We start from the raw sequence: 24380 nt of genomic DNA, 5'->3' as shown, positions 1-24380 counted from the left end.
TCAATCAATCACCCTGCAATCAATCACTCTGCAATCAATCACTCTGCAAACAATCATTCAGCAATCAATCACGCTGCAATCAAGCAATCATTCTGCAATCAATCACCCTGCAGTCAATCACCCTTCCATCAATCAATCACTCTGCAATCTACCAATCACTCTGCAATCAACCAATCACCCTGCAATCAATCACTCTGCAATCAATCAATCACTCCGCAATCAATCACTCTGCAATCAATCAATCACCCTGCAATCACTCAATCACTCTGCAATCAATCAATCACCCTGCAATCAATCACCCTGCAATCACTCAATCACTCTGCAATCAATCAATCACTCTGCAATCAATCACCCTGCAATCACTCAATCACTCTGCAATCAATCAATCACCCTGCAATCAATCACTCTGCAATCACCCTGCAAACAATCATTCTGCAATCACCCTGCAAACAATCATTCTGCAATCAATCAATCACCCTGCAATCAATCAATCACTCTGCAATCATCCCATCATCCTGCAATCAATCACTCTGCAATCAATCAGCATGCAATCAATCACTCTGCAATCAACCAATCACCCTGCAATCAATCACCCTGCAATCAATCACTCTGCAATCAATCACTCTGCAATCAATCAATCACCCTGCAATCAATCAATCTGCAATCAATCACTCTGCAAACAAACATTCAGCAATCAATCACGCTGCAATCAATCAATCATTCTGCAATCAATCACCCTGCAGTCAATCACCCTTCCATCAATCAATCACTCTGCAATCTACCAATCACTCTGCAATCAACCAATCACCCTGCAATCAATCACTCTGCAATCAATCAATCACTCCGCAATCAATCACTCTGCAATCAATCAATCACCCTGCAATCACTCAATCACTCTGCAATCAATCAATCACCCTGCAATCAATCACTCTGCAATCAATCACTCTGCAATCAATCAATCACCCTGCAATCAATCAATCTGCAATCAATCACCCTGCAATCAATCAATCACCCTGCAATCACCCTGCAATAAGTCATTCACTCTGCAATCAATCAATCTCCCTGCAATCACTCAATCACTAAGCAGTCAATCAATCACCCTGCAATCAATCACTCTGCAATCAACGAATCATCCTGCAATCAATCATCCTGCAATCAATCACTCTGCAATCAATCACTCTGCAATCAATCAATCACCCTGCAATCAATCACTCTGCAATCAACCAATCACTTTGCAATCAATAAATCACCCTGCAATCAATCACCCTGCAATCAATCAATCACCCAGCAATCAATCACTCTGCAATCAATCACCCTGCAATCAATCACTCTGCAATCAATCATTCTGCAATCAATCAATCACTCTGCAATCAATCACTCTGCAATCAATCACTCTGCAATCAATCAATCACCCTGCAATCAATCACCCTGCAATCAATCACCCTGCAATCAATCACTCTGCAATCAATCAATCACTCTGAAATCAATCACTCTGCAATCAATCACTCATCCTACAATCAATCACTCTACAATCAATCAATAACTCTGCAATCAATCAATCACCCTTCAATCAATCACCCTGCAATGACTCAATCACTCTGGAATCATTCACTCTGCAATCAATCAAACACCCTGCAATCAACCACTCTGCAATGAATCAACCAGCATTCAACCATTCTGCAATCAATCAATCACCCTGCAAACAATCACACTGCAGTCAATCAATCACCCTGCAATCAATCAATCAATCACTCTGCAATCAATCATTCTGCAATAATCAATCACGCTGCAATCAACCAATCATCCTGCAATCAATCACCCTGCAATCAATCACCCTGCAATCAATCAATCGCTCTGCAATCAATCAGCCTGCATTCAATCAATCAGCCTGCAATCAATCACTCTGCAATCAACCAATCACTCTGCAATCAATCATCCTGCAATCAATCAATCACTCTGCAATCAATCACTCTGCAATCAATCAATCACCCTGCAATCAATCACACTGCAATCAATCAATCACCCTGCAATCAATCACTCTGCAATCAATCACTCTGCAATCAATCACTCTGCAATCAATCACTCTGCAATCAATCACTCTGCAATCAATCACACTGCAATCAATCAATCACCCTGAAATCAATCACTCTGTAATCAATCACTCTACAATCAATCAATCACTCTGCAATCACTCACTCTGCAATCAATCAATCACCCTGCAATCAATCACTCTGCAATCAATCACCCTGCAATCAATCACCCTGCAATCACTCAATCACTCTGCAAGAAATCATTCACTCTGCAATCAATCACCCTGCAATCACTCAATCACTATGCAGTCAATCAATCACTCTGCAATCAATCACCCTGCAATCACTCAATCACTCTGCAATCAATCATTCACTCTGCAATAAATCATTTACCCTGCAATCAATCACTCTGCAATCAATCACCCTGCAAACAATCATTCTGCAATCACCCTGCAAACAATCACTCTGCAATCAATCACCCTGCAATCAATCAATCACACTGCACTCAACCAATCATCCTGCAATCAATCACTCTGCAATCAATCACTCTGCAATCAATCACCCTGCAATCAATCACCCTGCAACCAATCAGCCTGCAATCAATCAATCAGCCTGCAATCAATCACTCTGCAATCAACCAATCACTCTGCAATCAATCACCGTGCAATCAATCAATCACTCTGCAATCAATCACTCTGCAATCAATCACCCTGCAATCAAACACACTGCAATCAATCAATCACCCTGCAATCACTCACTCTGCAATCAATCACTCTGCAATCAATCACTCTGCAATCAATCATTCACTCTGCAATCAATCACCCTGCAATCAATCACTCTGCAATCAATCACTCTGCAATCAATCAATCACTCTGCAATCAATCAATCACTCTGCAATCAATCACTCTGCAATCAAACAATCACCCTGCAATCAATCACTCTGCAATCAATCACACTGCAATCAATCACTCTGCAATCAATCAATCACTCTGCAATCAATCACTATGCAGTCAATCAGTCACTCTGCAATCAATCACCCTGCAATCACTCAATCACTCTGCAATCAATCATTCACTCTGCAATCAATCAATCACCCTGCAAACAATCATTCTGCAATCACCCTGCAATCAATCACTCTGCAATCAATCAATCCTCTCACAATCAATCACTCTGCAATCAATCACCCTGCAATCAATCAATCACTCTGCAATCAACCAATCATCCTGCAATCAATCACTCTGCAATCAATCACTCTGCAATCAACCAATCACTCTGCAATCAATCACCCTGCAATCAATCACTCTGCAATCAATCAATCACCCTGCAATCAATCACCCTGCAATCAATCACCCTGCAATCAATCACTCTGCAATCAATCATTCTGCAATCACACTGCAATCACTCAATCACTCTGCAATCAATCATTCACTCTGCAATCAAGACATCACCCTGCAATCAATCTCTCTACAATCAATCACCGTGCAATCAATCATTCTGCAATCAGCCTGCAACCAATCACACTGCAATCAATCAATCACTCTGCAATCAACCAATCATCCTGCAATCACTCTGCAATCAACCAATCACTCTGCAATCAATCAATCACCCTGCAATCAATCACTCTGCACTCAATCACTCTGCAATCAATCAATCAAACTGCAATCACTCACCCTGCAATCAATCACTCTGCAATCAATCGATCATTCTGCAAACAATCAATCACCCTGCAATCAATCACTCTGCAATCAATCAATCACTCTGCAATCAATCACTCTGCAATCAATCACCCTGCAATCAATCACCCTGCCATCAATCAATCACCCTGCAATCACTCAATCACAATGCAATCACTCAATCACTCTGCAATCAGTCATTCACTCTACAATCAATCAATCACCCTGCAATCAATCACTCTGCAATCAATCAATCACTCTGCAATCAATCACTCTGCAATCAATCAATCACCCTACAATCAATCACTCTGCAATCAATCACTTTGCAATCAATCACCCTGCAATCAATCACGCTGCAATCAATCACCCTGCAATCAATCACTCTGCAATCAATCACTCTGCAAACAATCATTCAGCAATCAATCACGCTGCAATCAATCAATCATTCTGCAATCAATCACCCTGCAGTCAATCACCCTTCCATCAATCACTCTGCAATCTACCAATCACTCTGCAATCAACCAATCACCCTGCAATCAATCACTCTGCAATCAATCAATCACTCCGCAATCAATCACTCTGCAATCAATCAATCACCCTGCAATCACTCAATCACTCTGCAATCAATCAATCACCCTGCAATCAATCACCCTGCAATCACTCAATCACTCTGCAATCAATCAATCACTCTGCAATCAATCACCCTGCAATCACTCAATCACTCTGCAATCAATCAATCACCCTGCAATCAATCACTCTGCAATCACCCTGCAAACAATCATTCTGCAATCACCCTGCAAACAATCATTCTGCAATCAATCAATCACCCTGCAATCAATCAATCACTCTGCAATCATCCCATCATCCTGCAATCAACCACTCTGCAATCAATCACTCTGCAATCAATCACTCTGCAATCAATCAGCATGCAATCAATCACTCTGCAATCAACCAATCACCCTGCAATCAATCACCCTGCAATCAATCACTCTGCAATCAATCACTCTGCAATCAATCAATCACTCTGCAATCAATCACCCTGCAATCACTCAATCACTCTGCAATCAATCAATCACCCTGCAATCAATCACTCTGCAATCAATCACCCTGAAAACAATCATTCTGCAATCACCCTGCAAACAATCATTCTGCAATCAATCAATCACCCTGCAATCAATCAATCACTCTGCAATCATCCCATCATCCTGCAATCAACCACTCTGCAATCAATCACTCTGCAATCAATCACTCTGCAATCAATCAGCATGCAATCAATCACTCTGCAATCAACCAATCACCCTGCAATCACCCTGCAATCAATCACTCTGCAATCAATCACTCTGCAATCAATCAATCACCCTGCAATCAATCTCTCTGCAATCAATCACTCTGCAAACAATCATTCAGCAATCAATCACGCTGCAATCAATCATTCTGCAATCAATCACCCTGCAGTCAATCACCCTTCCATCAATCAATCACTCTGCAATCTACCAATCACTCTGCAATCAACCAATCACCCTGCAATCAATCACTCTGCAATCAATCAATCACTCCGCAATCAATCACTCTGCAATCAATCAATCACCCTGCAATCACTCAATCACTCTGCAATCAATCAATCACCCTGCAATCAATCACCCTGCAATCACTCAATCACTCTGCAATCAATCATTCACTCTGCAATCAATCAATCACGCTGCAATCAATCACTCTACAATCAATCACCCTGCAATCAATCACCCTGCAATCAATCAATCACCCTGCAATCACTCAATCACCCTGCAATAAGTCATTCACTCTGCAATCAATCAATCTCCCTGCAATCACTCAATCACTAAGCAGTCAATCAATCACCCTGTAATCAATCACTCTGCAATCAACGAATCATCCTGCAATCAATCATCCTGCAATCAATCACTCTGCAATCAATCACTCTGCAATCAATCAATCACCCTGCAATCAATCACTCTGCAATCAACCAATCACTTTGCAATCAATAAATCACCCTGCAATCAATCACTCTGCAATCAATCAATCACCCACCAATCAATCACTCTGCAATCAATCACCCTGCAATCAATCACTCTGCAATCAATCACTCTGCAATCAATCATTCTGCAATCAATCAATCTCTCTGCAATCAATCACTCTGCAATCAATCACTCTGCAATCAATCACTCTGCAATCAATCAATCACCCTGCAATCAATCACCCTGCAATCAGTCACCCTGCAATCAATCACTCTGCAATCAATCAATCACTCTGAAATCAATCACTCTGCAATCAATCACTCATCCTACAATCAATCACTCTACAATCAATCAATAACTCTGCAATCAATCAATCACCCTTCAATCAATCACCCTGCAATGACTCAATCACTCTGGAATCATTCACTCTGCAATCAATCAAACACCCTGCAATCAACCACTCTGCAATGAATCAACCAGCATTCAACCATTCTGCAATCAATCAATCACCCTGCAAACAATCACACTGCAATCAATCAATCACCCTGCAATCAATCAATCAATCACTCTGCAATCAATCATTCTGCAATAATCAATCACGCTGCAATCAACCAATCATCCTGCAATCAATCACCCTGCAATCAATCACCCTGCAATCAATCAATCGCTCTGCAATCAATCAGCCTGCATTCAATCAATCAGCCTGCAATCAATCACTCTGCAATCAACCAATCACTCTGCAATCAATCATCCTGCAATCAATCAATCACTCTGCAATCAATCACTCTGCAATCAATCAATCACCCTGCAATCAATCACACTGCAATCAATCAATCACCCTGCAATCAATCACTCTGCAATCAATCACTCTGCAATCAATCACTCTGCAATCAATCACTCTGCAATCAATCACTCTGCAATCAATCATTCACTCTGCAATCAATCAATCACTCTGCAATCAATCACTCTGCAATCAAACAATCACCCAGCAATCAATCACTCTGCAATCAATCATTCTGCAATCAATCAATCACACTGCAATCAATCAGTCACCCTGAAATCAATCACTCTGTAATCAATCACTCTACAATCAATCAATCACTCTGCAATCACTCACTCTGCAATCAATCAATCACCCTGCAATCAATCACTCTGCAATCAATCACCCTGCAATCAATCACCCTGCAATCACTCAATCACTCTGCAAGAAATCATTCACTCTGCAATCAATCACCCTGCAATCACTCAATCACTATGCAGTCAATCAATCACTCTGCAATCAATCACCCTGCAATCACTCAATCACTCTGCAATCAATCATTCACTCTGCAATAAATCATTTACCCTGCAATCAATCACTCTGCAATCAATCACCCTGCAAACAATCATTCTGCAATCACCCTGCAAACAATCACTCTGCAATCAATCACCCTGCAATCACTCAATCACTCTGCAATCAATCATTCACTCTGCAATCAATCAATCACGCTGCAATCAATCACTCTACAATCAATCACCCTGCAATCAATCACCCTGCAATCAATCAATCACCCTGCAATCACTCAATCACCCTGCAATAAGTCATTCACTCTGCAATCAATCAATCTCCCTGCAATCACTCAATCACTAAGCAGTCAATCAATCACCCTGCAATCAATCACTCTGCAATCAACGAATCATCCTGCAATCAATCATCCTGCAATCAATCACTCTGCAATCAATCACTCTGCAATCAATCAATCACCCTGCAATCAATCACTCTGCAATCAACCAATCACTTTGCAATCAATAAATCACCCTGCAATCAATCACTCTGCAATCAATCAATCACCCACCAATCAATCACTCTGCAATCAATCACCCTGCAATCAATCACTCTGCAATCAATCACTCTGCAATCAATCGCTCTGCAATCAATCACTCTGCAATCAATCATTCTGCAATCAATCAATCTCTCTGCAATCAATCACTCTGCAATCAATCACTCTGCAATCAATCACTCTGCAATCAATCAATCACCCTGCAATCAATCACCCTGCAATCAGTCACCCTGCAATCAATCACTCTGCAATCAATCAATCACTCTGAAATCAATCACTCTGCAATCAATCACTCATCCTACAATCAATCACTCTACAATCAATCAATAACTCTGCAATCAATCAATCACCCTTCAATCAATCACCCTGCAATGACTCAATCACTCTGGAATCATTCACTCTGCAATCAATCAAACACCCTGCAATCAACCACTCTGCAATGAATCAACCAGCATTCAACCATTCTGCAATCAATCAATCACCCTGCAAACAATCACACTGCAATCAATCAATCACCCTGCAATCAATCAATCAATCACTCTGCAATCAATCATTCTGCAATAATCAATCACGCTGCAATCAACCAATCATCCTGCAATCAATCACCCTGCAATCAATCACCCTGCAATCAATCAATCGCTCTGCAATCAATCAGCCTGCATTCAATCAATCAGCCTGCAATCAATCACTCTGCAATCAACCAATCACTCTGCAATCAATCATCCTGCAATCAATCAATCACTCTGCAATCAATCACTCTGCAATCAATCAATCACCCTGCAATCAATCACACTGCAATCAATCAATCACCCTGCAATCAATCACTCTGCAATCAATCACTCTGCAATCAATCACTCTGCAATCAATCACTCTGCAATCAATCACTCTGCAATCAATCATTCACTCTGCAATCAATCAATCACTCTGCAATCAATCACTCTGCAATCAAACAATCACCCAGCAATCAATCACTCTGCAATCAATCATTCTGCAATCAATCAATCACACTGCAATCAATCAGTCACCCTGAAATCAATCACTCTGTAATCAATCACTCTACAATCAATCAATCACTCTGCAATCACTCACTCTGCAATCAATCAATCACCCTGCAATCAATCACTCTGCAATCAATCACCCTGCAATCAATCACCCTGCAATCACTCAATCACTCTGCAAGAAATCATTCACTCTGCAATCAATCACCCTGCAATCACTCAATCACTATGCAGTCAATCAATCACTCTGCAATCAATCACCCTGCAATCACTCAATCACTCTGCAATCAATCATTCACTCTGCAATAAATCATTTACCCTGCAATCAATCACTCTGCAATCAATCACCCTGCAAACAATCATTCTGCAATCCCCCTGCAAACAATCACTCTGCAATCAATCACCCTGCAATCAATCAATCACACTGCACTCAACCAATCATCCTGCAATCAATCACTCTGCAATCAATCACTCTGCAATCAATCACCCTGCAATCAATCACACTGCAATCAATCAATCACCCTGCAATCACTCACTCTGCAATCAATCACTCTGCAATCAATCACTCTGCAATCAATCATTCACTCCGCAATCAATCACCCTGCAATCAATCACTCTGCAATCAATCACTCTGCAATCAATCACTCTGCAATCAATCACTCACTCTGCAATCAATCATTCACTCTGCAATCAATCACTCTGCAATCAAACAATCACCCTGCAATCAATCACTCTGCAATCAATCATTCTGCAATCAATCACAATGCAATCACACTGCAATCAATCAATCACCCTGAAATCAATCACTCTTCAATCAATCAATCACTCTGCAATCAATCACTCTGCAATCAATCAATCACCCTGCAATCAATCACCCTGCAATCAATCACCCTGCAATCAATCAATCACCCTGCAATCACTCAATCACTCTGCAATCAATCATTCACTCTGCAATCAATCACTTTGCAATCAATCAAACACCATGCAATTAATCACTCTGCAATCAATCACCTTGCAATCAATCACCCTGCAACCAACCATCCTGCAATCAATCATCCTGCAATCAATCACTCTGCAATCAATCAATCATTCAGCAGTCAATCACTCTGCAATCAGTCAATCACTCTGCAATCAATCACCCTGCAATCAGTCAACCTGCAATCAATCAATCACTCTGCAATCTACCAATCACTCTGCAATCAACCAATCACCCTGCAATCAATCAATCACTCTGCAATCAATCAATCACTCTGCAATCAATCACTCTGCAATCAATCAATCACCCTGCAATCAATCAATCACTCTGCAATCAATCAATCACCCTGCAATCAATCACCCTGCAATCACTCAATCACTCTGCAATCAATCATTCACTCTGCAATCAATCAATCACGCTGCAATCAATCACTCTGCAATCAATCACCCTGCAATCAATCACCCTGCAATCAATCAATCACCCTGCAATCACTCAATCACCCTGCAATAAATCATTCACTCTGCAATCAATCAATCACCCTGCAATCACTCAATCACTATGCAGTCAATCAATCACTCTGCAATCAATCACCCTGCAATCAATCACTCTGCAATCAACCAATCATCCTTCAATCAATCATCCTGCAATCAATCACTCAGCAATCAATCACTCTGCAATCAATCAATCACCCTGCAATCAATCACTCTGCAATCAACCAATCACTTTGCAATCAATAAATCACCCTGCAATCAATCACTCTGCAATCAATCAATCACCCAGCAAGCAATCACTCTGCAATCAATCACCCTGCAATCAATCACTCTGCAATCAATCACTCTGCAATCAATCACTCTGCAAGCAATCAATCACTCTGCAATCAATCACCCTGCAATCAATCACTCTGCAATCAATCACTCTGCAATCAATCACTCTGCAATCAATCAATCACTCTGCAATCAATCAATCACTCTGCAATCAATCACTCACCCTGCAATCAATCATTCTGCAATCAATCAATCACTCTGCAATCAATCAATCACTCTGCAATCAATCACTCTGCAATCAGTCACTCTGCAATCAATCAATCACCCTGCAAACAATCACCCTGCAATCAATCACCCTGCAATCAATCACTTTGCAATCAATCAATCCCTCTGAAATCAATCACTCTGCAATCAATCACTCATCCTACAATCAATCACTCTACAATCAATCAATAACTCTGCAATCAATCAATCACCCTTAATCAATCACCCTGCAATGACTCAATCACTCTGGAATCATTCACTCTGCAATCAATCAATCACCCTGCAACCAATCACTCTGCAATCAATCAACCAGCATTCAACTATTCTGCAATCAATCAATCACCCTGCAAACAATCACACTGCAATCAATCAATCACCCTGCAATCAATCAATCAATCACTCTGCAATCAATCAATCACCCTGCAATCAATCATTCTGCAATAATCAATCACTCTGCAATCAACCAATCATCCTGCAATCAATCACCCTGCAATCAATCACCCTGCACTCACTCAATCACTCTGCTATCAATCACTCACTCTGCAATCAATCAATCACCCTGCAATCAATCACTCTGCAATCAATCACCCTGCAATCAATCACCCTGCAATCACTCAATCACTCTGCAAGAAATCATTCACTCTGCAATCAATCACCCTGCAATCACTCAATCACTATGCAGTCAATCAATCACTCTGCAATCAATCACCCTGCAATCACTCAATCACTCTGCAATCAATCATTCACTCTGCAATAAATCATTCACCCTGCAATCAATCACTCTGCAATCAATCACCCTGCAAACAATCATTCTGCAATCACCCTGCAAACAATCACTCTGCAATCAATCACCCTGCAATCAATCACACTGCACTCAACCAATCATCCTGCAATCAATCACTCTGCAATCAATCACCCTGCAATCAATCACCCTGCAATCAATCACCCTGCAATCAATCACCCTGCAATCAATCAGCCTGCAATCAATCAGCCTGCAATCAATCACTCTGCAATCAACCAATCATTCTGCAATCAATCACCATGCAATCAATCAATCACTCTGCAATCAATCACTCTGCAATCAATCACCCTGCAATCAATCACACTGCAATCAATCAATCACCTTGCAATCAATCACTCTGCAATCAATCACTCTGCAATCAATCGCTCTGCAATCAATCATTCACTCCGCAATCAATCACCCTGCAATCAATCACTCTGCAATCAATCACTCTGCAATCAATCAATCACTCTGCAATCAATCAATCACTCTGCAATCAATCACTCTGCAATCAAACAATCACCCTGCGATCAATCACTCTGCAATCAATCATTCTGCAATCAATCAATCACAATGCAATCGCACTGCAATCAATCAATCACCCTGAAATCAATCACTCTGTAATTAATCACTCTTCAATCAATCAATCACTCTGCAATCAATCACTCTGCAATCAATCAATCACCCTGCAATCAATCACTCTGCAATCAACCACCCTGCAAGCAATCACCCTGCAATCAATCACCCTGCAATCAATCACGCTGCAATCAATCAATCACCCTGCAATCACTCAATCACTCTGCAATCAATCATTCACTCTGCAATCAATCACTTTGCAATCAATCAAACACCATGCAATCAATCACTCTGCAATCAATCACCTTGCAATCAATCACCCTGCAACCAATCATCCTGCAATCAATCATCCTGCAATCAATCACTCTGCAATCAACCCATCATCCTGCAATCAATCACTCTGCAATCAATCACTCTGCAATCAATCACTCTGCAATCAATCACTCTGCAATCAATCAATCAATCACTCTGCAATCAACCAATCACACTGCAATCAATCACCCTGCAATCACTCAATCACTCTGCAATCAATCAATCATTCTGCAATCAATCACCCTGCAATCACTCAATCACTCTGCAATCAATCATTCACTCTGCAATCAGTCAATCACCCTGCAATCAATCACTCTGCAATCAATCAATCACTCTGCAATCAACCAATCATCCTGCAATCAAACACTCTGCAATCAATCACTCTGCAATCAATCAATCACTCTGCAACCAATCACTCTGCAATCAATCACTCTGCAATCAATCACGCTGCAATCAATCACTCTGCAATCAATCACTCTGTAATCAATCACTCTGCAATCAATCAATCACTCTGCAATCAATTACCCTGCAATCAATCAATCACTCTGCAATCAATCACTCTGCAATCAATCAATCACCCTGCAATCAATCACCCTACAATCAATCACCCTGCAATCAATCACCCTGCAATCACTCAATCACTCTGCAATCAATCATTCACTCTGCAATCAATCAATCACGCTGCAATCACTCATTCACTCTGCAATCAATCAATCACTCTGTAATCAATCACCCTGCAATCACTCATTCACTCTGCAATCAATCAATCACTCTGCAATCAATCATCCTGCAATCACTCATTAACTCTGCAATCAATCAATCACTCTGCAATCAATCATCCTGCAATCACTCATTCACTCTGCAATCAATCAATCACTCTGCAATCAATCATCCTGCAATCACTCCATCATTCTGCAATCAACCTATCATCCTGCAATCAATCACTCTGCAATCAATCACTCTGCAATCAATCACTCTGCAATCAATCAATCACTCTGCATTCAATCAGTCTGCAATCAATCAATCACTCTGCAATGAATCAATCACCCTGCAATCAATCACTCTGCAATCAATCAATCACCCTGCAATCAAGCAGTCTGCAATCAATCACTCGCCCTGCAATCAATCACTCTGCAATCAATCAATCACCCTGCAATCAATCACTCTGCAATCAATCAATCACCCTGCAATCAATCACTCTGCAATTAATGGCAGGGGGTTGGGAACCTGAGCAGGGAGACAGAGGAAAGGGAAACAGGGATAGAAGCAAAAGACAGGAAGGAGAAAAACAAAGGTGGCAGTCAGGGAAATCAAGGATTTAAATCTAACATGGCCACAGTAAATAATAATTCTAAAAGGTGTAAGAGTGTTAAAAAAGCAAGTCTGAAGGCCTTGCGTCTTAATGTGAGGAGCATTCATAATAAGGTGGATGAATTAGCTGCACAAATCGAGGTAAACGGACATGATATGATTGCGATTACGGAAACATGGCTCCAGGGTGACCAAGGCTGGGAACTCAACATCCAGGGGTATTTCAATATTCAGGAAAGATAGGCAAAAAGGAAAAGGAGGTGGGGTAGCATTGCTGGTTAAAGAGGGGATTAATACAATTGAAAGGAAGGATATTAGCTCTGATGATGTGGAATCTGTATGGGTAGAACTGAGAAATACCATGGGGCAGAAAACGTTAGTGGGAGTGGTATACAGATCTCCAAACAGTAATGCGGAGGTTGGGGATGCCATTAAATGGGAAATTAGAGATGCGTGCAATAAGGGCACAGCAGCTATCATGGGTGACTTTAATCTACATATAGATTGGGCTAACCAAATTAGTAACAATACTGTGGAGGAGGAATTCCTGGAGTGTATACGGCATGGTTTCCTGGACCAATATGTCAAGGAACCAACTAGAGATCAGGCAATCTTAGACTGGGTATTATGTAATGAGAAAGGATTAATTAGCAATCTTGTTGTGTGAGGCCCCTTGGGTCGGAGCGATCATAATATGATCGAATTCTTCATTAAGATGGAGAGTGAAGTATTTGACTCAGAGACTAGGGTCCTGAATTTAAATAAAGGAAACTACGATGGTATGAGGCGCGAGTTGGGTAGGATTGATTGGGGAATGTTACTCAAAGGGTGGACGGTGGATAGGCAATGGCAAACATTCAAAGATTGCATGGATGAACTACCGAATTTGTTCATCCCAATTTGGCATAAAAATAAAACAAAAAAGGTGACTCAACGTGGCTAACAAGGGAAATTAGGGATAGCATAAGATCCAAGGAGAGGACATATAAATTGGCCAGAAAAAGCAGTAAACCTGAGGATTGGGAGCAGTTTAGGATTCAGCAAAGGAGGACAAAGGGATTAATTAAGAGGGGGAAAATAGAGTATGAGAGTCAGCTTTCAGGGAACATAAAAACTGATTGTAAAAGCTTTTATAGAGAAAAAGATTGGTGAAGTCAAGCGTAGGTCCCTTGCAGTCAGAATCAGGGGAATTTATAATGGGGAACAAAGAAATGGCAGACCAATTAAATACATACTTTGGTTCTGTCTTCACAAAGGAGGACACAAATAGCCTCCAAGAGATGTCGGGGAACATAGGGTCTAATGAGAGGGAGGAACTGAAAGAAATCAGTATTTGTAGGGAAATGGTGTTAGGGAAATTGACGGGATTGAAGGCCGATAAATCCCCAGGGCCTGATTATCTACATCCTAGGGTACTTAAGGAAGTGGCCCTAGAAATAGTAGATGCATTGCTGGTCATCTTCCAAAATTCGATAGACTCTGGAACAGTTCCCATGGATTGGAAGGTAGCTAATGTTACCCCACTATTCAAAAAAGGTGGTAGAGAGAAAACGGGGAATTATAGACCGGTAAGCCTGACATCGGTAGTGGGGAAAATGCTAGAGTCCATTATAAAAGATGTAATAGCAGAGCACTTGGAAAACCATGACAGGATCGGACAAAGTCAACATGGATTTACAAAAGGTAAATCGTGCTTGACTAATCTACTGGAATTTTTTGAGGATGTAACTGGTAGAATAGATAAGGGAGAACCAGTGGATGTTTTGTATTTGGACTTTCAGAAGGCTTTCGATAAGGTCCCACATAAGAGATTAGCGTGTAAAGTTAAGGCACATGGGATTGGGGGCAAGGTACTGACTTGGATAAAGAACTGGTTGGCAGACAGGAAGCAAAGAGTTGGAATAAACGGGTCTTTTTCCGAGTGGCAGGCAGTGTCTAGTGGGGTACCGCAGGGATCGGTCCTAGGACCCCAGCTATTCACAATATATATAAATGATCTAGACGAGGGAATTAGATGTAATATCTCCAAGTTTGCAGACGACACAAAGCTGGGTGGGCGTGTGTGCTGTGAGGAGGATGCCGAGAAACTCCAGTATGATTTGGACAGGTTGGGTGATTGGGCAGAAGCATGGCAGATGCAATATAACGTGGATAAATGCGAGGTTATCCACTTGGTGGCAAAAACAGGAAGACAGATTATTATCTGAACGGCAATAGATTGTGAGAAGGGGAAGTGCAACAAGACCTGGGTGTCCTTGTGCACCAGTCGCTGAAGGTAAACATGCAGGTGCAGCAGGCGGTTAAGAAGGCAAATGGTATGTTGGCCTTCATAGCGAGAGGATTCGAGTACAGGAACAAGGATGTCTTGCTTCAGTTGTACAGGGCCTTGGTGAGACCACACCTTGAGTATTGTGTGCAGTTTTGGTCACCTTATCTGAGGAAGGATGTTCTTGCCATGGAGGGAGTGCAGCGAAGATTCACCAGGCTGATACCTGGGATATCAGGAATGCCGTATGAGGAGAGATTGGGTTGATTGGGCTTATGCTCACTGGAGTTTAGAAGAATGAGAGGGGATCTCATTGAAACTTATATAATTCTAACAGGACTAGACAGACTAGATTCAGGAAGGATGTTCCCGATGGCCGGGGAGTCCAGAACCAGGGGTCACAGTCTAAGGATGAGGGGTAAGCCATTTAGGACAGAGATGAGGAGGAATTTCTTCACCCAGAGAGTGGTGAACCTGTGGAATTCTCTACCACACAGGGCGGTGGAGGCCAATTCATTAAATATATTCAAGAAGGAGTTAGATATATTTCTTAAGGCTAAAGGGATCAAGGGATATGGGGAGAAGGCAGGGACAGGGTACTGAATTTGGATGATCAGCCATGATCTCAGTGAATGGCGGAACAGGCTCGAGGGGCCGAATGGCCTACTCCTGCTCCTATCTTCTATGTTTCTATGTTTCAATCAATCACCCTGCAATCAATCAATCACTCTGGAATCGACTCAACAGTTTTTCCGGCTATTTAAATGTTACATTTATCCCCCATCCACCGCCACCCAAAACAATGCTGGAGGTCCGGAACCCACAGGTGTCCCTTCTGCCCAGTGCTGCTGCGTGATTTGAATATGACGTATTCCCCTCACTTGTCTGTAATTATAAAAAACCTGCCCCCTATTTCAGGCGCCCAATGTCACTCTGGGGGAAATCGCAGGGAGTGGTGGGGCTGAGGGGAACCAGTGGAGTGGAGTCAATCTCAGCCCCCTCCAGGCTCAAACATACAAATGAACCGTGAGTTAGGCTGGGGAGCTCACTGACTCCTATGACCATCCACCAGCGTGTCATCCTCTTCACCGGAGGACGTCATTCTCACCTGAGCAAAATTCAGTGCCACGTAATTCCATCTGATCTTTGGGGTTCTGCAATAAAAACAGACACATGATGAGATTTAAAAGAAAGTCTCCCATTTGTATAGCGCCTTTCACGACCTCAGGACGTCCCAAAGCGCTTTACAGCCAATGAAGTACTTTTGAAGTGTAGTCACTGTTATAATGTGGGAAACGCGGCAGCCAATTTGCGCACAGCAAGCTCCCACAAACAGCAATGTGATAATGACCACATAATCTGTTTTAGTGGTATTGGTTGAGAGATAAATGTTGGCCAGGACACCTCCCCTGCCCTTCTTCGAATAGTGCCATGGGATCTTTTATGTCTAGCTGGGAGGGCAGACAGGGCCTCAGTTCAACGTCTCCGACAGTGCAGCACTCCCTCAGTACTGCACTGGACTGTCAGTCTAGACTTTGTACTCAAGTCCCTGGAGGGGGACTTGAACCCACAACCTTCTGACTCAAAGGTGAGTGTGCTGCCCACTGAGCCACAGCTGTAAGCGCAGAGTCCGTACCCAATCCTTGTAGAGTGCCTTTAACTCAGTGACATTTAAAGTACTGAACATCGCCACATTGTGAGAGAGGCTCCCCACACTTCCTGGGTAAGTGCCGTGGGACTGAGCCACACAGAGCAGGAAAGCCCCAGGTTCGATCTCTGGTCTGTGCTGAGTGAACTAATCTTTCAGTGGGGCTGCTACTCGGACCAGTACCCCTGGGTTAGAGAGGAGGAAATTAGCCTGGGGTCCTGCTCCTGAGTACAACCCAGTGAGTCCTGCTGGAAAGTACATGCATGTGTGTATTTGTCCAGTGAGGACAGGATAAGGCTTGGCTATGATGCAGTCCACAGTTGAATATCCCGCTGGCACTTCATTGCTGACAATCTTATGCTAAGTCCTGAGATTGGGAATGGATAATAACCAGTGGCGACGTAAGCTTATTCTACAAGGCATGACACAGGAGAGCAAATAGGGCCTTGGGCTGTAAACCAGAGGGATAGAGGGATAGAGCAGAAATCTCAGGGAGTGATTGATTTTGTACAGAGCATTGGCCCAGTCCCACCTGGAGTACTGGGTACAGTTCTGGGCTCTGTATCAGGAGAAAGACACCAAGGCTGCAGCAAAAGGCAACTAAACGGAGAGCTGGGATTAGGCCCCTGGGTTACGGGGAGAGGCTGCAGAAACTGGGAATGTTCACACGGGAAAAGGCTCAGGAGGATTCAAGATCATAAAGTACATGGACAAGATAAACGTCAATATGTTTAACACAGTCACAGATTGTACAAGAGGCACAGCCCCAAACTTAGAAGATGGAGAGTGAGAGGACAGTTTAAATTTAACTCCTTTACACAGAGGGAGGTGAGGGTATGGAACAGGCCTCCCAGCGAGGCAGTGGGGCTGATTGTATCAGCAAATTCAGGAGAGAGTTGGATGATTATCTGGAGGAACATTTGATAGAGTGGGGTAAGAGAGGGATGGACCACAGTGGACTGTTCAGGGCTCACACGTTCCTGTGTCTGGCTCACAATTGAAGGACGAGCACCGGGGAGTGGATCCTGTGCCCCAACAGGACAGGAGGGAAGAAATCTGGGGTCCCTTTCAAGGAGAAGGCCACCTGTAACCGAGTGAGTGGTTAGTGACATGGTGTACCTGGGATAGGAGTCCCGATAGATTAGAGTGGGGCAGAACAAGAAGTAGAGGTAACAGGAGATCGCTGGCATCTGAAGCACTTCACCTAACAAATAAAAGAAGAAAAATTAAATCAAGTTACAAACCACCATTTCATGCAGTCAGATTTGCTGGATAGTTTGGTCATGTGCCTTTTTTCTTAAGATGGAGTCTCAGTATTAAGACTCCTTTGACATTGGTCTCCCTGGGGAAGATCATTAGTAAGCTGCAGGGTGCATTTCCTGGACGTACTCCTTGTATTTATCAGAACTTTTTTCTGCGTCTAGTAAAAAATGATATAATAGGAGCAGTTAGGATGTCAGTGTCCCAGGCCAGGGACAGGAAAGATCCATGGGGCCTCACATCCCTGCTTTCTGTCCAATGACTACTGCTTGAAAGAGCCAATGTATGGACACTGGGTGGGGGCGATATCGGGGTCAGAGGTGAGGTATGGACACTGGGTGAGCATCGGGGTCAGAGGTGATGTTGCCCCACTCACTGGCTAGATTCGCACATGGGTGAGGTACCAGAGGTAAAATAACACCAGTGAAGTACATCGAGAAGAGGAGGGAGAAACCTGTGGGCAAGAGGGAGGCAGAAGAAGTGTTTTTATACAACACATTAAAAAATAAATAGACTAAACTCCAGAACAGGAGTGGGAGGATGGGGATAAACAACCTGGGATTACTAATGTAATACCTTGTTGTGCCACTGGGGGGTGGTATATTCCTTTCCACACAAAAACTGGTCACAAATTCACAACATTTGATACCAAACGGAGCGAAGAGCAGACAGGCTTCCAGCAGAGAGAACTATTTGCAGAGGATGGTTACTGGATAACACACCACACCCAAGGACTCGACTGGTAGGGGGGGTTATTGCTGGTGGATTGGTGAACTTAATGAATTAAAGTCATTGGGAGAAAAATTCGGTACCTTAGCGCCTCCTGTTAGCGCCAGCAGATAACGCTAACAGGGTGCTAGAGCATTATCGCCGGGGTGAGGTGAATCCAGCGCCACACACCAAATGCCCCCCACCCCCCACCCCTCGCAGCACAGTTATCGTCGGGAGCCTCAGCGCCAGGCGGATCGTGATGTCAGTGAGTGTGCAACGCTCACTGGCCGCCTGATCTGCGAAATTGATTGTCGCTGGAGGAAACAGCGACAGGGAGAGCTGGCATGAAGCAGCAGGAGGCCGGCTCCAGGGATGTTAATAAAAAGGGATCATCAGTAATGAAGTACAGCTGTAGGTTAGTGGAGTTTCAGTGCTTTCTTGTCAGTTTCACATGTGCAACAGTCCCATTCCATAATTTTGAGGTTATTTAGTATCAGGAGTGTTGTAGCAACTAAAAAGTCATTACATTTATTTTTCAAAGAATCAAACTGCTACACTTGGTAACATTAATGGGGGCTGTACTGACAGTCGACCTCGCCCTCCAGGATCTACGGCGGAGGGAGCGGAGGCAGCGAGAAAGACTGGAACATGTGGCCAGAGGGAGGAAGAGGGCCATCAGGGCTCTGAACAGGAGGCCTTACCCTCCGAGGGTATTCTGAGAGCACTTCTCTTACCTCTAATTAAGTGAGGAGCAGTGTATTAGAAGGCTCCACTTCATCAAGGAGGTGGTCACAGAGCTCTGCCACCTGCTGTAACCAGACCTCCAGCCTCAGGTCAGTTTGACCATGGCTTTCTCAGTGACAGTCAAGGTCACCGTCGCCCTCAATTTCTTCACCAGTGGATCCTTCCAGTCTGCAACAGGAGACATAGCTAAAATCTCGCAGTTCACCACCTATTGCTGCATCCGGGAGGTCACAGAGGCTCTCTACAGCAGGAGAAGGGACTACATTTCCTTCCCCATCACCAGAGAGAAGTAGGACAAGCGTGCATGTGGCTTTGCCAGGATAGCGGGATTCCCCATGGTGCAGGGCGCCATTGACTGCACCCACGTGGCTTTGCGGGCACTTCATAACAATCCTGAGATCTTCCGTAATCACAAAGGCTACCACTCGCTTAATCTGCAGTTGGTGTGTGACCACAGACCGCGAATCCTCAATGTCAATGCCCGCTATCCTGGCAGCAGCCACGCTGCCTTCATCCTGCGCCAGACTCTTCCAGCCACCACAACAAGCTCACGGCTGGTTGCTGGGAGACAAGGGCTATCCGCTTTCCACCTGGCTCATGACTCCCCTCCGCAACCCCAACACTCCTGCCCAGCGCTCATATAATGAGAGCCATGCTGCACCAGGAACATCATCGAACAGACCATCGGGGTGCTGAAGCAATGGTTCCGCTGCCTTGACCGCTCGGGAGGAGCCCTCCAGTACTCGGCTGAGCGGGTGTCCCATTTCGTGGTGGTCTGCTGCATGCTCCATAACTTGGCCATCATGAGGACCCAGCCCTTGCCGCCAGGGATGGCAGGACCACCTCAGGAGGAGGAAGAGGAGGAGGAGGAACAGGAGCGAGGGAAGAGGCAGCCACTCAATCGGCCGGAAGGGCGGTCCATGACTGCCTCATCAGACTGTGGTTCGAATGAATGAAACCCCAGATCCCCGGTGCTCACCACATCCCCATCATTCCATCCCTGTCACAGGCCATATCACAGCACAAAGCTGAAATGAGACATGCCACAAAAGAATCCAAACTGAAATAATAAATTTATCAAAAATCAGTGAACACATATTCACAACAACAATATTAACTATTCACCCTTGTGCAATCCCTTAGTGTTACTGTGCCTTTGCCTACTCTAGTGCTCCTACGAAGAGTTGGCCCAGTGGCTGCAGCAGGACTGGTGGAAGGCTGCTGAGTGTCCGTGCGGGAGACTTCAGATGGCCTTGCAGGACGCCCTCGACCAGCTCTGGACCTGGAAGGCCCGGCTGTAGACTGCACCACCTCAGCATGGGCGGCAGCAGTCTGGGCTGGCTGGATGACAAGGGCAATGGCGGAGTGGCAGTGGTGGGAGCAGGAATGCTGTCATCCTGAGAGAGGACAGCAGGTTCCTGCTCCACTGACCCACTGCCACTCCCCTGGGGCAGCACCTCAGCATCCCTAGCAATCTGTTGGAGCACAGATTGCTGGTCTGCTGCGACACCGTGAAAGCCCCGGTCGATGGTGGTAGACCCAGCCACGATGGCAGCAGTCAGAGCTTGTGTGGCATCAAGCTGAGACTGCATGAGAGCAGTCTGAGATTGGATGTCACCAAGCATAGACTACATTACAGCACTAAGACGTTGTGTCGCTTCCGCCTGTGCTGCAATGGAAGTTGCCAGATCGTCCATCACACGCGGCATTAGGTCTGGGTCGCCACGGTCTCTCTGGGAGTCTACCATCCTTTGCACACTGGAAATGATGGGCTCCATGGTGTGCGCAGAGCTCTGTGCAATGTTGGAGGCGGACTCCTCCACGCTCCTTACCATTGCCGAGAGGCTCTCGGGCACCCTTGCCATTGCATCCATCATCTCCGTGTGCATGCCCATCACCCTTCTTCTAAAGGCCTCCCCATCGAGGACCTCATCTGAGTCCTGTGTAGCAGATCTCGCGCGCGAACTCACCCCCTGGGGAGCTGACTCCTGAGCTACCCTTTCCCTCTGGCCTTGCTGCAGCCCACTCGTCCCCAGTGCCTCACCCTGTGCAGATCCCACTACTATACTAGCCTCTAAAGAATGCGTAGTGCCAGTATCTGAGCTGGTGTCTGCGGGTGAGACAGGCAGTGACACGGTGTGTTCTTCCTCCTCCACTTCTCCCGCCTCGCTCTCTACGGTGCCCTCAGGGACAGGCTGCTCAGGTGCTTGCTGATTATCTGAAAGCATAAAGGCACAAGAGTCAGGTTAAGGTGAGGGGAGGGGGCAGGAAGGGAGAAATGCATGCATACAGCATGATTAGCTGGAAAGTGTGAAATGCTTGTGGGGTGAGGTGGAAGTGGGATGTGAGAAGAAGGAGTAGCGATGAACATACTGTTGTTGTCCCCAAGGGGGTCAACGTCGCCGGTGGCCATGGCGCCCACCACCTGGTGCCCAATAATCTGCAGCACTCGAGTCTCTAGCTCAGGCAGTGGTTGGGTGTCGGCTTGTCCCCAGCCTGTGTGCTCCTGCTCCCTCCTGTTGTGAGCCACCTTGGCCTGCAAGAGAAAGGGAAAGTGTGTGAGTGTGGAGCAATGTGTTTGGGAGATCTGCCTGCCATAGTTGAATAGCTGTCATTGTGTGCAAGGTGTGAGATGTGGATGTGAGTGTTGGTAGGTAGAGATTGTTGGTGGGTGAGTGCTGGGGGTGTGGTGCTTTGGGCAGTGTGTGCAGACTATGGTTCAGATGGTGGTATGTAGCATTTGTTGAAGCATTCACTCACCCTGACCACCCGAGTGAGGTCGTTAAATTTCTTCCTGCAGTGTGTGTGGGTCCTGGGGACCACAGTGCTGCCCAAGATGTGCTGCGCTACCTCCCTCCACATGGTGTGGAAGACTTGCGGAGAGGGCCTCCTGCCACTTGCCGGGTAGAGCACCGCCCTCTGTCTCTGCACAGTGAACACCAACGTCTCCAATGCTTCATCGCAGAATCTGCAGGCTCTCTCCCTGGGGCATGGCGCTGCCATGTGCACACCTGCTTCAGTCCTCCGGCTCTTTCTCCTTGTCCTGCTGCTGCTTGCTGAGCCAGCTGCACAGCCAGCAATGCTGAGAATGAGGTGCTGCAGCATCAATGAATCTCCCCTTTAAGTACTGAAAAAAGCCTGTGGCAATCATGACCTGCGATTAGACTACACCCGATATTGGTCCACCGTTTGAGTGTAACGCCAATGAGCTTGGGCTTAAAGACTTGAATTAGTGCTCCAATCATTTCTTTGAGCAGTCAGCATAAATTTTGCACGCAGTCTAAAGCATTAACGCCTGGCGCTAATTCTCCAACTTTTCTAATTATGCCGCCTGTTAAGTCTGTGTGTTATAGTGATAATTACTACACAGACTACAAGAGTAAATTCAACAGGTCTTTACTGGTTGGAGGTAGGGACTATACTGAATACAATCTTACTACACAGTGCTTATATACCGGTGGTCGCCACCGGTATTACGTATACAGCAGCCAGAGAAAGTAGTACATCTCTTAAGGTGGAACAGGCTTAAGTTCTCTTAAGGTGGAACAGGTTACATACACCACAATCCTCCCTTTTTAGCTTAACAGTCATATCCCCATTTAACATAACATAATAACATATATACATATATAACTTCAGGTATAACAGTTCAAAAGTTCAGTCTCTCAGGAGGCTTTCTGATGCGGCTTGGATAACGCCTCTCAGTAGTCTCTGATTCTTGTTGTTGAGGTGCCTCCTCTATTTGGTTTCCAATGTATTGGGTGTCATCATCATCAAGTACATTCCCTGCCGAGGTAGATGCTTCAGGTTCATTAACGTCTTCCACAGTTGTCTCTGTCACAACCATGGGTTCGACCCTTGCTCTCGACTCTACCAGTTGATCCGCATGACGCCTTATCACATTATGACCAATATCTACGGTGTACATCAGAGGTCCTTGTCTGGCCCGGATTGTTCCGGACTGCCATTTGTCGTTTCCATAGCCCCTTGCCAACACTGGTTGTCCTACGTCGAAAGTTCGAGTGGTCTTGTTGTTAATATGCTGAAACTGTTTGTTTTCCACTTCCCTCCGCACATTTGGTTTTAACAAGTCCAACTTGGACCGCAACCTCCTGTTATAAAACATCATGGCAGGACTTTGGTTAGTCACTGCATGATCGGCGTTTCGATATGACATCAGGAACTTGTCGACCTTGTGTTGCAGCGGAATCTGATCATCGTTCATGGCCTTAATTGCCTTTTTGAATGTCTGGACAAAGCTTTCAGCCAACCC

The 24380-nt window shown here is 44.5% G+C and overlaps 1 protein-coding gene across 2 annotated transcripts in view; it reads right to left on the bottom strand.

The window, feature by feature from the left end:
* Window positions 1-24380, bottom strand: part of LOC147096967 (sterol O-acyltransferase 2-like) — a 243951-nt gene that overhangs the window by 95488 nt on the left and 124083 nt on the right. For both annotated transcript variants that reach the window (XM_085972667.1, XM_085972665.1), the window contains 2 exons: window positions 18512-18596; window positions 16853-16898 (listed from right to left, as the gene is read on the bottom strand). In XM_085972667.1, the coding sequence (XP_085828793.1) occupies window positions 16853-16898; window positions 18512-18596 (131 nt within the window). The remainder of the gene's footprint in view (window positions 1-16852; window positions 16899-18511; window positions 18597-24380) is intronic.

This window comes from Somniosus microcephalus, chromosome 33, assembly GCF_052327205.1.
Source record: "Somniosus microcephalus isolate GS21.2 chromosome 33, FLI_Smic_1.0, whole genome shotgun sequence".
Classification (NCBI taxonomy): domain Eukaryota; kingdom Metazoa; phylum Chordata; class Chondrichthyes; order Squaliformes; family Somniosidae; genus Somniosus; species Somniosus microcephalus.
The sequence above is the reverse complement of the archived record's forward strand: the minus strand, read 5'-3'. Positions and strand labels throughout refer to the sequence as shown.